Below are 13145 nucleotides of genomic sequence, written 5' to 3'. Positions count from 1 at the left end.
TTCTAGTAAATCTTTGTGTCGATGCAAGTAGATTAGAGACAACTGTATCTTGATTATTAGTAGATGAGTCTTTAAGTCGTATTTTCCTTAAAAACGCTTTTTGTTAACACCAACGAAATTAGAGTAGAGTCGAGTAGACACTTGCTAGAATGTCTCAAAGATTTTATGGGTATATCTTCTGTAAACCCTTAGGAGACAAAACTCCTCTTGTAGAGATCGTCTACGAGTTTAACGGGTTGGTGAACCTAAAATCACCCGTCACGCCTACGAAAAGGAGCCTAGGAATCGCATATAGTTTTCATAGTTTATTTTCTTTTCTTTTGATTTTACTCGAGGACGAGCAAAATATAGGTATGGGGAAGTTTGATAAGTGCATATTTTTCATATTTTTAAGTCCCTAATTATTGCTTGTTCTCACTTATTTATTTGTTTATTTGTCTTTTTTCAGGAATATTGCAAATGCTTGAAGAAATAAAAGAATAAAGCAAAAAAGAGAAAAAGATGGGAAGAAAAGGATCATAGGGGAATATTCTCAAGGAAGCATCTAGATGGGACACCTACACCCCCCTCTACCCTAATTTCCCCCTATAAATACACACCTCCCCATCATGTTTCAACCTACCTAGGATTTCATATTTTTAGTAGCTTCTCTTTTATGTAGTAGATCTAGTAGTAGCACTCTAAATTTGTAAACACTTTTATTATATCAATACAAGTATTTATTTTTGTTCTTAAATCTTGCTCTTTACTTTTACTTCTAGGCTATGAAATCTTTCTCTAACCACATGAGACTCAAAATTACTTGTGGATTGAAAGGAGCCTAATTATATGTTTTAAGCTTGCATTTTTTAGTATTTAGATTGAGCCCTTTTAATTCTCAATATTATTAGTGGGTTCAATGGTTTAGTATTCTAGATTTTGATTTTAGCTTGTAGTTTGATGGGGTTTTGTTAGATACATGGTAGATAAGCTAGTTTTGAAGTTTTGTTTGATTTGGAGTTAGTTTAGTATGACTTGGTGTTGTTCTTGTTCTTGGTTTTGATATTTTTGAGGGCTTTTTGGTGTAAATTTTAGTTTATGATTTTGACTTGAGGTTAGTGGGTTTGTGTTTGAAATATTATGTTTAGGCTAGATTTAAAGTTTGGTGTATTTTGGAGTTGTTTTGGCTTGATTTTGGTCTTGTTTTGGTGAGAAATGGGTAGTTTAGGAGCTATTTAGTGTAGAATTTATTGTTGAATTTGATAGTTTAGGAGCTATTTAGTGTAGAATTTATTGTTGAATTTGATTTAGAGGTTAGTGGGGTTTGATTTGTTATATTTGGAATGGCTAGATTTTCCGGTTAAATTGATTTTCCGGTAAGATTTAGACTATTCCGGGGACCTCCATATATTCCGGCGATGGTTCGTTAGACTGATATGTTTCTGCGATTGTTTAGTATATACGTTGATCTTCATGTTTTGGTTTAGTGTATTACGTGTTTAATTTGTGTCCATTTTTCTTTTCTTTTATTTTTATTTATTTTTTTTTCCGTTTCTTTTATATTAAGTTTGTTTCACATGGCCAGTGTACCTGCTTGTTCTGTTCACAAATCACACACTCCTCTCCCTTTTATTTGACACGCTCAGACCACGGACCAGTTCTCTGTCTTATGTTTTAAATTAATTCTGTTCGTTTGTTATTCTTTATATTTTCTTTTTAAATTTTCTTTTGCATTTCTATATTGATTTTGATAAGTGATTAATTTGTTTACTTTTTTTTATTTGAGAAATGTTTAATATTAATTAGTAAAATCAATATTCTCCTCAAAATTAATTTGGTCTAATTTGATTAAGTTAAAAATTAAGTTTTCGCGAAAATAACTTTAGTCCTTGGAACGAATCTTATATTACTAAAACGGGATCGTGCACTTGCGATTAATTTCAAAATCCGATTTTTAGCACATCAGTGTCCACTTCTACTGCTGAAGCTGAGTACATAGCTGCTGGCAGTTGCTGTGCTCAGATTCTCTGGATCAGAAACCAATTAAATGATTATGGTATTTCTGTCGAAAAAATTCCAATATTTTGTGACAACACCAGTGTCATAGCCATTTCAAACAATCCAGTGCAGCACTCCAGGACCAAGCACATAGATATCAGGTATCATTTCATTCGAGAACATGTCATGAATGGTACTGTGGTGTTACATTTTGTACCCACGGCTAATCAAATTGCAGACATCTTCACTAAACCACTTGATGAATCCACTTTCTCTAAGTTGGTTTGTGAGCTAGGGATGTTAAATATGCCATGATTCTCTTGGTATATATTTTCAATATACTTTATATGTTTTTATATAATTTTGTGAATTTTCTGTGTAATTATTTCTATTTTATTAGTTTTTATATAATTGTTTGTAAATTATCTGATAATTTTATGTGTAATTATGCATGTTCATATATGTCTCTATAATTTTTCTAAGTGCTGCATACTCCCCTGTAATATTCTCTGTGCATTTAGATAATTATATATATATTTATTTTGTATTTTTCAAAATTAGTTAAGCATAAATATTTGATTTTAAGTTAATTCATTTTAATGAATTAAAGTTAAATTCATAAGTATTTATATTTAATTAAAGTTGAATTTTATGAAATATATGTGCAATATATTATATATTATGTGTATTAGATTTTTGATTAAATGTGCAAAAGGTTTTAATTGTTTTTAATAATCAAAAATCCTAATATTCTATTTTATTTTAGTATATTTCTGCATTAAGAGCTCGGTATGACTTTTTCAGTTAAAGTCATACCGCATCTAGCTTCCCTGGTACGCTCGTGAACTCGGTATGACTTTCCTTAAGAAAGTCATATCGTTTTCTTTCTCCTTCCCCCCTTTTATAAATCGGTATGACATTATTTAGAAAAGCCATACCGAGAGCACGAGAATGACATTCTCAAGTGCTCGGTATGACTTTCCCTAATAAAGTCATACCGACTTCTAAAACTGGTATGACTTATCCTATCAAAGTCATACCTCATTCTTATCATCTTCTCCGCATATACACAATACACACACTCGATCTCCATTGCTGTAGCTTCGTTTTTTCAAGTTTTTGGATCAAAAACTTGCTGGTTACTCTCAATCAAGTCTAAACACTTGCTGGTTACTTATTTTCATCCCAAAATAAGTCGAATTGCTGCCGAATTTTCACTGAGTTTCAAACCCTTGTCGCGAATTGGACTGAGTCGAACGAGTTGCACGATTTTTCACCGATTCTTGACGATTCTGACCGAGTTTGTGATCGTTTTGTGCTCCTGTTACTCTAAATCGTTGGTTCTAATCAGTTTGTGGTGATTTTGCTTCAACTGATTTAAAACCCTTGTTTTTGGATTTCGAAGTTAGGGTTTTGTGAAGAACATTTGGGGATTTTTGAAGTTATTAGAGATTAAGACCGTGTTTGGACTTTGCTTTAAGCCATTTTAAGTTTAATTAAATTTTAATTCGAATTTATTTATATAAATCGAATTATTAATTAATTAACTAATTGATATTTAATTATTAATTGAAATTTGTGAGAAATTTGAGAATTAATATTTTATTTGAAAAATTCTCACTTAATTCAATTTTAATTCTAAAAATGGCCGGTCGCTTTGTAATTGAGGAGACAAATTTGAATGGATTCTTTGACCCCGAGGCTAGTTTGGCTCGCTTTAGACCGTGGGTCCGTTTTCTGAATAGCCAGTCGCTCGTCAGCACTGCTATTACAGCTCATGCAGACCTCCAGATACAACCAATTCAGGACTTCTACTCGACAGCCCTGAATACTACTTTGTTGGATAATCATCGGGTTTCTAGAGATATACACGGAGGACGTACCATTCATATCAATACTGATGATGTGAATAGGATACTGGGGTTTCCGAGGGAGAATTTTGCTGAACTCCCTACTGAAGCTGAACTCACCCAATTCTTCGAGACAATCTTATATCAGGGAGAGATCAATTTGCCTAGGATGTTGAAAGGCAATCTGAAGCCTGAGTGGGACCTCTTCTTCGACACTTTGGCTAAAGTGTTTGCTCCGACCACTCGCAAGAACTTTAATGTCATAAGTTCTTTGCTTCAGAAGATTGGGTTCAGCATTGTTTATAATCGTCGAATCAACTTTGGAAAGCTTATTCGTCAAGCCATTCTTTCCAAGTTGGGACCTCTAAGGAACAGATCTGTTGAACAGAACGCAAAGGTTTCCTGCTTCTATCCTCGCTTTATCATGTTGTTTCTAAATGATAAGATGACTGAGGCTGAGAAGGAACACTACTCCAACTCTCCAGTGGCACCAGTTCCTCGTGCCTGCACCAAGTTAATGACTCAGTTGGATAACAAGAACAAATTTGCCAATATTCCTCTCATCACCACTCCTCACCTGCTACAGATGTTCAACACTCCTCTGCCGCCATACCAGCTTCAATTGGCTCCTCCCGCTCAACAACACCAACATCAGCAACAACAACAACCGCAAGAACCTCAACCCCTCCAAATTCAACAACCTGCACAACAACCTCAACAACAACCTCTTCACCAACATCATCAACAGCATTCCCCACAACAATCACAAGAAGCACAGTCTTCACACCATTCATCCAACCAATCATCATATCACTCCCCTACTCATCAACAACAACAATCTATCCCTTCATTTGCAGATCAAACCTTGGAATATGATTTCTTCGAGAATCAACCATCTTCATCTGAACCTCTCCCACACCAAACACAATCCCAAATCATACCACAAACACAATCTACCTCACAACCCCTTCCCTCTGACTCTCCTATCAACCAGGAGCTGCAGTCCTTCCGTCAGGACCTACAGGTAGCTCAGGTACTTTCTAACCTCTCATCTAATTTTAATGTTGATACGTCAGATTATGGTTGTGATCTTGTTTGTGACCTTGATTTTGTTTTCCAGCCTCCCAGCAATGAACCTGACAACACACAGGTTCATAACCTAGCTGATGATTCAATTCTACAAACTCTCGTTTCTCCAAACACATCAACCTACACTTCAATGCAACATGTTCGTAAAGTTGCAAGGAAACGGAGTTCGAGTAGTTTAATGAGTCAACCCACAGCTCTGTCTCCCTCAAAGAAGCAAAGGGTGGAAGCCTTGGAGACAACTGTAGCCTCATCTTTGCCTTCCCAACAAGGCTCAGATTTTGAAATGGCAGATAAACAGTCTCTGGACCCATTCTTTCTACAGGATGAGGCCATTGAAATTGACCGTCCGGCCGCGGTAATTTGTACAGAGTCAAGCACTGCGCTAGCACTCACGCTAGTGCCAGCCCAAACTGATACACAGGTTCCTATGATTACTGAGTGCACAGATTTTCAAAATAAATGTTTGATGTATGAAAACTTTTCTGATCACCCTTTCTTTTCTGATAAGGCGGAACTTGGCAGCGTGCAAGTTAATTTGCCCTCACAGGCGTCCGGAGGACGATTTGTTCCTCCACTACCTTTGCTCCCATCTCGAGGGACATTGGTAGTTTATACAGGTACAGCAGGAAGTGTGAATCCTATGAGTGATGTAAGGCAAACACCGAGCGATACACATGCACGAGAGGCTAGTGAAACAGCTCTGAGTGTACGTGAGGTGAGTGCACACACTAACACTGCTCAATTTGAGGAAATAATGGCAAAGCTAAGGGCTGAGCTTGAACGTATGATTGCTGAAAACGAGAAGCTCAAGGGTGCACAGTTGGTGACCCTGGAACAGAAAGCTGAGGAGAGGCCATCCAGTTCTTACAGGGATGAGCTTAAAGAGGAAATCCATGAGTTAGCTGTTGAGATGAGATCTAATCATGAGCTTTACATGTCCAAATTTGAGACCATAAACAGCAAGTTAGATCAACTGCTCAGAAACTCCAACAAATCTGATGATCAACCCTCTGGAGAGGATCCCTCAACTAAGGGGGAGAATAGAGAAGACAAAGGTGACAGGGATGATAGAGGCAATAGCTCAAATCAAAGCAACAAGAAAAATACCACTTCTGGATCTGCCCCTGACAAAGAAACTCATAAGTCTAAAGGAAAAGAACCGTTACATCAGTCCGACAATGTATTCAATTCTGATAGTTATGATGACTATCCACAGGATATGGATGATGATGACGTCTTCGATGCTACCTATCGTCAAGCAGAAGAAGAAGGTAAATTTGATGAGAGTTACTTGTTTCGGGATGAAGAACCTGTTGACCTAGAGCATGAGGAAAATGTCCGGAAGTTCAAAGCTGAGAATGAAGCAAGGAAGCGTAAGCTTCGTGATTATCAGAAACTTCTCGAGGACAAGTTGATCACAGAAGAACAAATCAAGATCGAGAAACAGAAAATCTATGATGCTGCAATCAAGCAGAAGAATCTTGATATAAGGAGAAAAGAAGGAAAAAGCTGGGACATAGCAAGAAGAATCTTTAATGGACCTCAAAGGGAGCCTTTCAACGACAAAAAGTTCTTATCTCTGATCTATGATCTTAGAGGGGTAAACCCTGACGAGGATGTCTTTATCCATGCTCTTGCTTTAGAATTGTCTTATGTAACTGTGGCAGCTAAGGGATTGCTAGAGGAATGGGAGCTAATTGTCTATACACAGAGGAATGGTTCTTTCAGACTATCTGTCGAATCTCTGAAATCATTCTCTGTATCTGAGCTCTGGGTGCTTCGAAACAAGGTTAGGCGAAGCTCCAATCTGAATGAACTCCTTCGTGACAAACTGCTGGAACAAGCTGTATTCAACAGTCCTCAGGTTGTCAGGAATCCTTACTGTGTAAAGTTCATTCACAAGGAGATCTTCAGCACTATCTATCTCAATGATCAAGCCTTGTCAAAGTATCCCGCTAAGCAACTTGCTCTTACCTCCACTCTGTTAAGAACCAAGGGCTTCGCTTCTAAAGCTAAGTCTGATGCTGATGATGTGATTCTTGCTTACTGCACTCGAAAGAATGTTGGTCAGTACTTTCGAAGGATGAGACTTTCGCGAAAATCCTGTGGATTTGGAAGTGCTACATCAACTGGCTCTGGCAAAGGAACGAAAGAAGCGTGGTGAATCCACTACATCTGAAGTGCCAACCAGGGAAGAACCATCAACTCCTATCCTTCACACTTCTGATATCGAAGAAGGAGAAGTTGATCTTTAGATTCATTAGGGATTTGTAATATATGTTCAGTAAGAACATCCTTTTGTAATCTAATGTAATCTTTTGAATTCTGGTGAATGTTTTATGAAATACCAGAAACTTTTTGCTATTTACAATTCATGTTTAATCCTTTGTCTTATCAGTTAGTTGAGTTATCCTCTCGAAAATTTGCATGTTATGTTAACAAACAAATAGGGGGAGATTGAAAGGCATATGTTTAGCCTATTTGTAATTAAAGAGGTACCAACTCAACTCTGATAAGAAAGCAAGGTAAATAGCAAGTACTGTTGAAGGAATCCGTACGACGAACGTCAAGTGATTTATTGAAATTATATGTCTGAAGGATTTCAGGATGCTGCTGCACACCACTGGAAGAAGTTCATTAATATGTTCAAGCCTCATTGTACAAATAATCTTTTGTAGCACGTCCAGAAGTCCAGAAGGTATAAACTTTTAATACTTTATTTATTCAGAAGATTTCATAATACTGTTACTTATGAAGAAGAACTACGAAGACATAGACTCGACGAACAAGCCTCGTTTCAAATGTTTATTTGATGAAGAATATTTAATTCAGCTAGGTACAGATGAACCAGACAGTACATTTGTGTGTCAGCTACTCAGATTAAGTGCTCTGCATCAACTACAAGTGGCCGTTCGATCAAGACAAAGATCTACAGAGTTTAATCTTGCCAGAAGTCTCTACTGTTGAAGATATATAATTTTATAAGTATTCATTTAATTATTTCACTTATCTAATTAATTAAATTAGTTGTATAATTTATTTATTAAATTTATTCACCTTGGAATTAATTTAATTTATGAATTTATATAATTAATATAATTAAGTGAGTAATTATTGAGTATTTGTTCAATTAAAAATAATGTTTTATTGATTAAATGACTCGGCATGACATTCCTAAAGAATGTCATACCGTGTCAATAATTCAGACATTTCTGGCATGACTTTCTAAGTCATACCGAGTCCTGATATATGGTTTTTAAGTGTGTTATGACATTACTAGATAATGTCATACCGTTTGGCCATAGCAGACATTCACTGGTATGACATAAAAATGTCATACCGTTACCCTGTTATAGGCATTATGCTTGTGCGCGTATGACTTTCATTTATATGACTTAAAAAGTCATACAAGGCTCAACCGAATGACTTTCTTTGGTTATGTCATGCCAAATGAACCTTGAAGGCCAAGGAAAAAATGTCATACCGCCCCTGGCAGTATGACATTCCTTATATATGTCATTCCTTCTTTTGTGTAATAATGTCATATCTTCCATTGTAATGTCATTCCTAAGCTAGAAAGTCATTCCTTTCAATGTCATACCTAGATCCAAGTGATTTGCCTATATATATGGCTTCACTTCTTCATTTGTAAAGTGTTCATTGCATTGTAAACTTTCAAGTTGTTTGTAACTTGCTATTCGTTATATCCACAGTTTTCTGTGCTTTGATCACTCGGTTTTTTTAATCACTAAACTAGAATACATCCTGTCGAATTTATTCTACGAACTTTAGTGGACATTAAAACGAACCTTATTAATTATATAACGACTTAAAACATTGTTATATTAATTAATTAAAATCTGATTAACAAGTTTAATTCAAATCAGATTATTCCGCCGCGATTTTTAGTGACGATTGTATTCAACCCCCCTTCTACAATCGTTTCAGGACCTAACAAACCCTTTGACAACGATCGCACTTCAACACAAACTGATGAGCGTCCTTAAAGAGCGTAGGCCAAAAGAAACCCGCCTGCAGAATACGAGCAGCTGTCTTCTGTCCTCCATAGTGTCCTCCATAAGTAGAGTCGTGGTAAGCTTGCAAGATTCCTTCAATCTCACTGTATGGAATGCACCTTCTGATAATTTGATCGGAACCTTGACGAAACAAGAATGGTTCATCCCAACGATACCACTTCGCCTCATGAAGAAACTTTTTCTTTTGAGCATAAGACAAATCGGGAGGAATGACATTACTCACAAGATAATTCACTATGTCTGCAAACCATGGCTCTTCCTCTTGGACCCCAAAGAGTTGCTCATCAGGAAATGACTCGTTGATTAACGTGGTGTCTTTGGATGCTCGCGCTTGATCTTTCAACCGAGAGAGATGATCAGCCACCTGATTTTCAGTACCTTTTCTATCCTTGATCTCCAACTCGAATTCCTGAAGCAAGAGAACCCATCGAATCAACCGAGGTTCCGAGTCTTTCTTCGATACCAGATACCGAATAGCAGCATGATCAGTGTAAACCAACACCTTTGTCCCAAGCAAATAAGACCTGAATTTCTCGAATCCATAAACAATAGCCAGTAGTTCCTTCTCCGTGGTAGTGTAATTTTAGCTGAGCACCATTGAGAGTCTTACTAGCATAGTAAATCACGTGAAAGATGTTATTCTTCCTCTGACCAAGCACGGCTCCCACTGCAAAGTCACTAGAATCACACATCATCTCGAACGGCTCATTCCAATCAGGTGTAGTAATAACAGGTGCTATGGTTAACTTCTTCTTGAAAGTTTCGAATGCAGCCAAGCACTCTCCATCAAATTTGAAGGGCACATCCTTCTCTAACAAGTTGCACAAGGGTTTGGTGATTTTAGAGAAATCCTTGATGAACCGTCGATAGAAACCCGCGTGAACAAGAAAACTCTGAATCCCCTTTACTGAAATTGGTGGAGGAAGATTTTCAATTGTCTCCACCTTAGCTTTATCCACCTCCAAAACCTTGTTCGAAACTTTATGCCCAAGAATTATGCCTTCTTGAACCATGAAGTAGCATTTTTCCCAATTAAGAATGAGATTAGTTTCCACACATCTTTTTAGCACCATCGTCAAGTTGTTCAAGCATTCATCATAAGAAGAACCGAACACAGAAAAGTCATCCATGAACACCTCAACATTGGTACCGATCATCTCGAAGAAAATAGCCATCATGCATCTATGAAAAGTTGCTGGTGCACCACAAAGTCCAAAAGAAAGACGACGGAAAGCAAATGTGCCAAAAGGGCAAGTGAAAGTGGTCTTCTCCTGATCCTCTGGTGCGATACAAATCTGATTATACCTTGAATACCCATCAAGAAGAAAATAGTACTCATGACCGGCCAACCTATCAAGCATCTGATCAATGAAAGGAAACGGAAAGTGATCTTTTCTGGTGGCTTTATTGAGCTTCCGATAATCCATGCATATTCTCCAACCTGTGACTGTTCGAGTCGGAATGAGCTCATTATTCTCATTAGCTACCACGGTCATGCCTCCTTTCTTAGGTATACATTAAACAGGGCTCACCCAAGAACTATCCGAGATTGGATAAGTAATACCAGCATCAAGCCACTTAAGAATCTCCGTCTTTACCACTTCTTTCATGATTGGATTGAGTCTTATCTGATGCTCAACAGTGGGTTTACTGCCCTCCTCAATCATAATTTTTGTGTTGACAATAGGAAGGGCTGATTCCCGTGATATCTGCAATAGTCCATCCAATGGCTGATTTGAACTCCCTAAGAATTCTCAAAAGATTTTCTTCCTCGATACATGAAAGGTTAGATGCAATAATTACAGGTAATGTAGAAGATTCGCCAAGAAACGCATACCTTAGGTGGTCGGGAAGTTGCTTAAGCTCAAGTTTAGGAGCTTCAACAATAGAGGGTTTCAGCCGTTCATGGGAATCTTTTAACTCCGATAACCCAAGAGATTCAATTGGAGGATCCATCCGTCTTCTCCGAGGAGAAGCATTCAAATATTGAAGGTGTTCTTCTTCCTCCTCATCTCCGAATTCTGAGTCACCTGATAGAACCCTTTCCAAGATGTCAGTTTTCAGCCTGTTGTCAATTTCCGAATGAGCTGCAGCTTCGAGCATATCCACTTTAAAACATTCCTCCTCATCTGATGGAAGTTTTATAGCATTGAACACGTTGAAAGTGACCATCTAATCTTGAACTCTCATCGTGAGTTCACCCTTCTGAACATCAATCAAAGTCCGCCCTGTCGCAAGGAATGGTCTTCCCAAGATGATGGGAATCTTTTTATCTTCCTCAAAGTCGAGAATGACGAAATCAGCAGGGAAGATTGGATTATCCACTTTTACCAATACATCTTCAACTATCCCCCGTGGATATGTAATCGAACGATCAGCTAGTTGCAAAGACATATTAGTAGGTTTCAGCTGCGGAAGACCAAGTTGCATGAAAATAGACAAGGGCATCAGATTGATGCTAGCTCCCAAATCACATAAACACTTGTCGAATGACAATTGCCCAATAGTACACGGGATTGTGAAGCTTCCCCGATATTTCAGCTTTGGTGGCAATTTCTGCTGCAACACAGCACTACACTCCTCGGTCAAGGCCACAGTCTCCAATTCCTCAAGTTTAAGTTTCCGAGATAGAATACCTTTCATGAATTTAGCATAACTTGGCATTTGTTCTAGAGCTTCCGCAAAAGGTATGTTGATTTGTAGTTTCTTGAAACCCTCTAGAAATTTAGCGAATTGTTTGTCGAGCTTATGCTTCTGAAGTCTCTTCGGAAAAGGTGGAGGTGGATATACTCGCTTGACCCCAATATCAGCTTTCGGGCTAGACTTCTCGGCTGATTCCTTGCTCGCTTCCTCGTTGATTTTATTCTTGTCAGCTTCAACAACAGTTTTTCCACTATCAGACTTAGATGAGAGCACAGGTGTTTCAACTTGTTGGTCACTCTCTTCCTTGTTTTGCTCTGTTGCTGATTCTTTTTCCTTCGTAACCTTTCCGGACCTCAAGGTGACAGCCTGTACCTGTTCCTTCATCTCTTTCTTACCCGGATTGGCCTCGGTATCACTAGGAAGAGTTCCTTGTGGTTTGTTTATCAACGCGTTAGCAATCTGCCCAATCTGGTTCTCCAAAGTCTTGATTGACACCGCTTGACTTTTAATCATTAATTTCATCTCTTCCCATTCAGATCTTTCATTGGAAGACTGTCCAGCCACCCCATGATTTTATTGCTGGAATCCAGGTGGATGGAATTGCTGCTTCGGTGCAAACTGTTGTTGAAAACCAGAAGGGTTGAAAGGTCTAGCTCCTTGCTGCTGAAACTGTTGTTGCTGTTGTGGCATGAAGTTCTGATTATTGCTCCAGTTGAAATTCAGATGATTTCGATTATTCGGGTGATAAGTAGCCGGAGCTGGCTGTTGAGACCTCTGGAAGTTGCTCACAAACTGAGCGGATTCGCTCGATATAGCACACTGATCCTAAGAATGTGCTCCAGCACAGAGCTCGCAGACTGAAGGTGGCTGCTGATTTCCTAGATTTGCCAAAGAATCCACCTTCATAGTAAGAGCCTTAAGCTGAGCAGCTATGGCTGAAGTAGCATCAACATCCAGAATCCCTACTGCCTTGCCTTGATGAAGACGCTGGGTAGGATTCTGATATTCATTCGCAGCCATCATCTCAATCAACTCATAAGCTTCATCATAGCTCTTAGCCCATAGAGCTCCACCTGATGCTGCATCGAGCATTGGCCTCGATTGAGGACCCAAGCCATTATAAATGCAATTGATCACCATCCAATCAGGCATCTCATGATGTGGGCACTTTCAGAGCATCTCCTTGTAGCGTCCCACGCTTTACATAAAGTTTCACCAGACAGCTGAGAGAATTGAGTGATAGCATTCCTGATTGCAGCTGTTTTGGCCATAGGGAAGAACTTAGTGTTAGGGTTATACTAAAATATTCGTTTGATGTATATAACAATTATTTGAGAATCTTGAATGCATGTTTTCACATTGTCTGTATATTATATATTGTAGACAATCTAGTATCAAATGGGATAGCAGAAGATTAGATTGTCAGACTCCTTATATAATATAATAAAGGTTCACAGTCGAGGTGGTGTTAGACAAACCACTGGAACGGCTGAAGTATTATTTGGAAATAGTTTATCTTGACTATTGAATAATACTTATATACTTTGTG

At 38.2% G+C, this 13145-nt stretch overlaps 1 protein-coding gene and 1 non-coding gene across 2 annotated transcripts; one reads left to right on the top strand and one right to left on the bottom strand.

Moving 5' to 3' along the window:
• Positions 1-11125: 11125 nt before the first annotated feature.
• Positions 11126-12748, bottom strand: LOC135152134 (uncharacterized). The gene is made up of 3 exons (XM_064091967.1): positions 12497-12748; positions 11522-11938; positions 11126-11362 (listed from the first exon to the last, which is right to left on the bottom strand). Exons 1-3 carry the CDS (start codon positions 12746-12748, stop codon positions 11126-11128), a joined length of 906 nt encoding a protein of 301 aa, XP_063948037.1.
• Positions 12747-12852, top strand: LOC135152479 (small nucleolar RNA R71). Its single transcript, XR_010291657.1, has one exon. It is a non-coding gene; the product is annotated as a small nucleolar RNA R71 (small nucleolar RNA).
• The last annotated feature ends 293 nt before the right edge of the window (positions 12853-13145 follow it).

Source organism: Daucus carota, chromosome 4 (genome assembly GCF_001625215.2).
Source record: "Daucus carota subsp. sativus chromosome 4, DH1 v3.0, whole genome shotgun sequence".
Classification (NCBI taxonomy): Eukaryota; Viridiplantae; Streptophyta; class Magnoliopsida; order Apiales; family Apiaceae; genus Daucus; species Daucus carota.
This window is presented reverse-complemented; position numbering and strand designations above follow the sequence as displayed.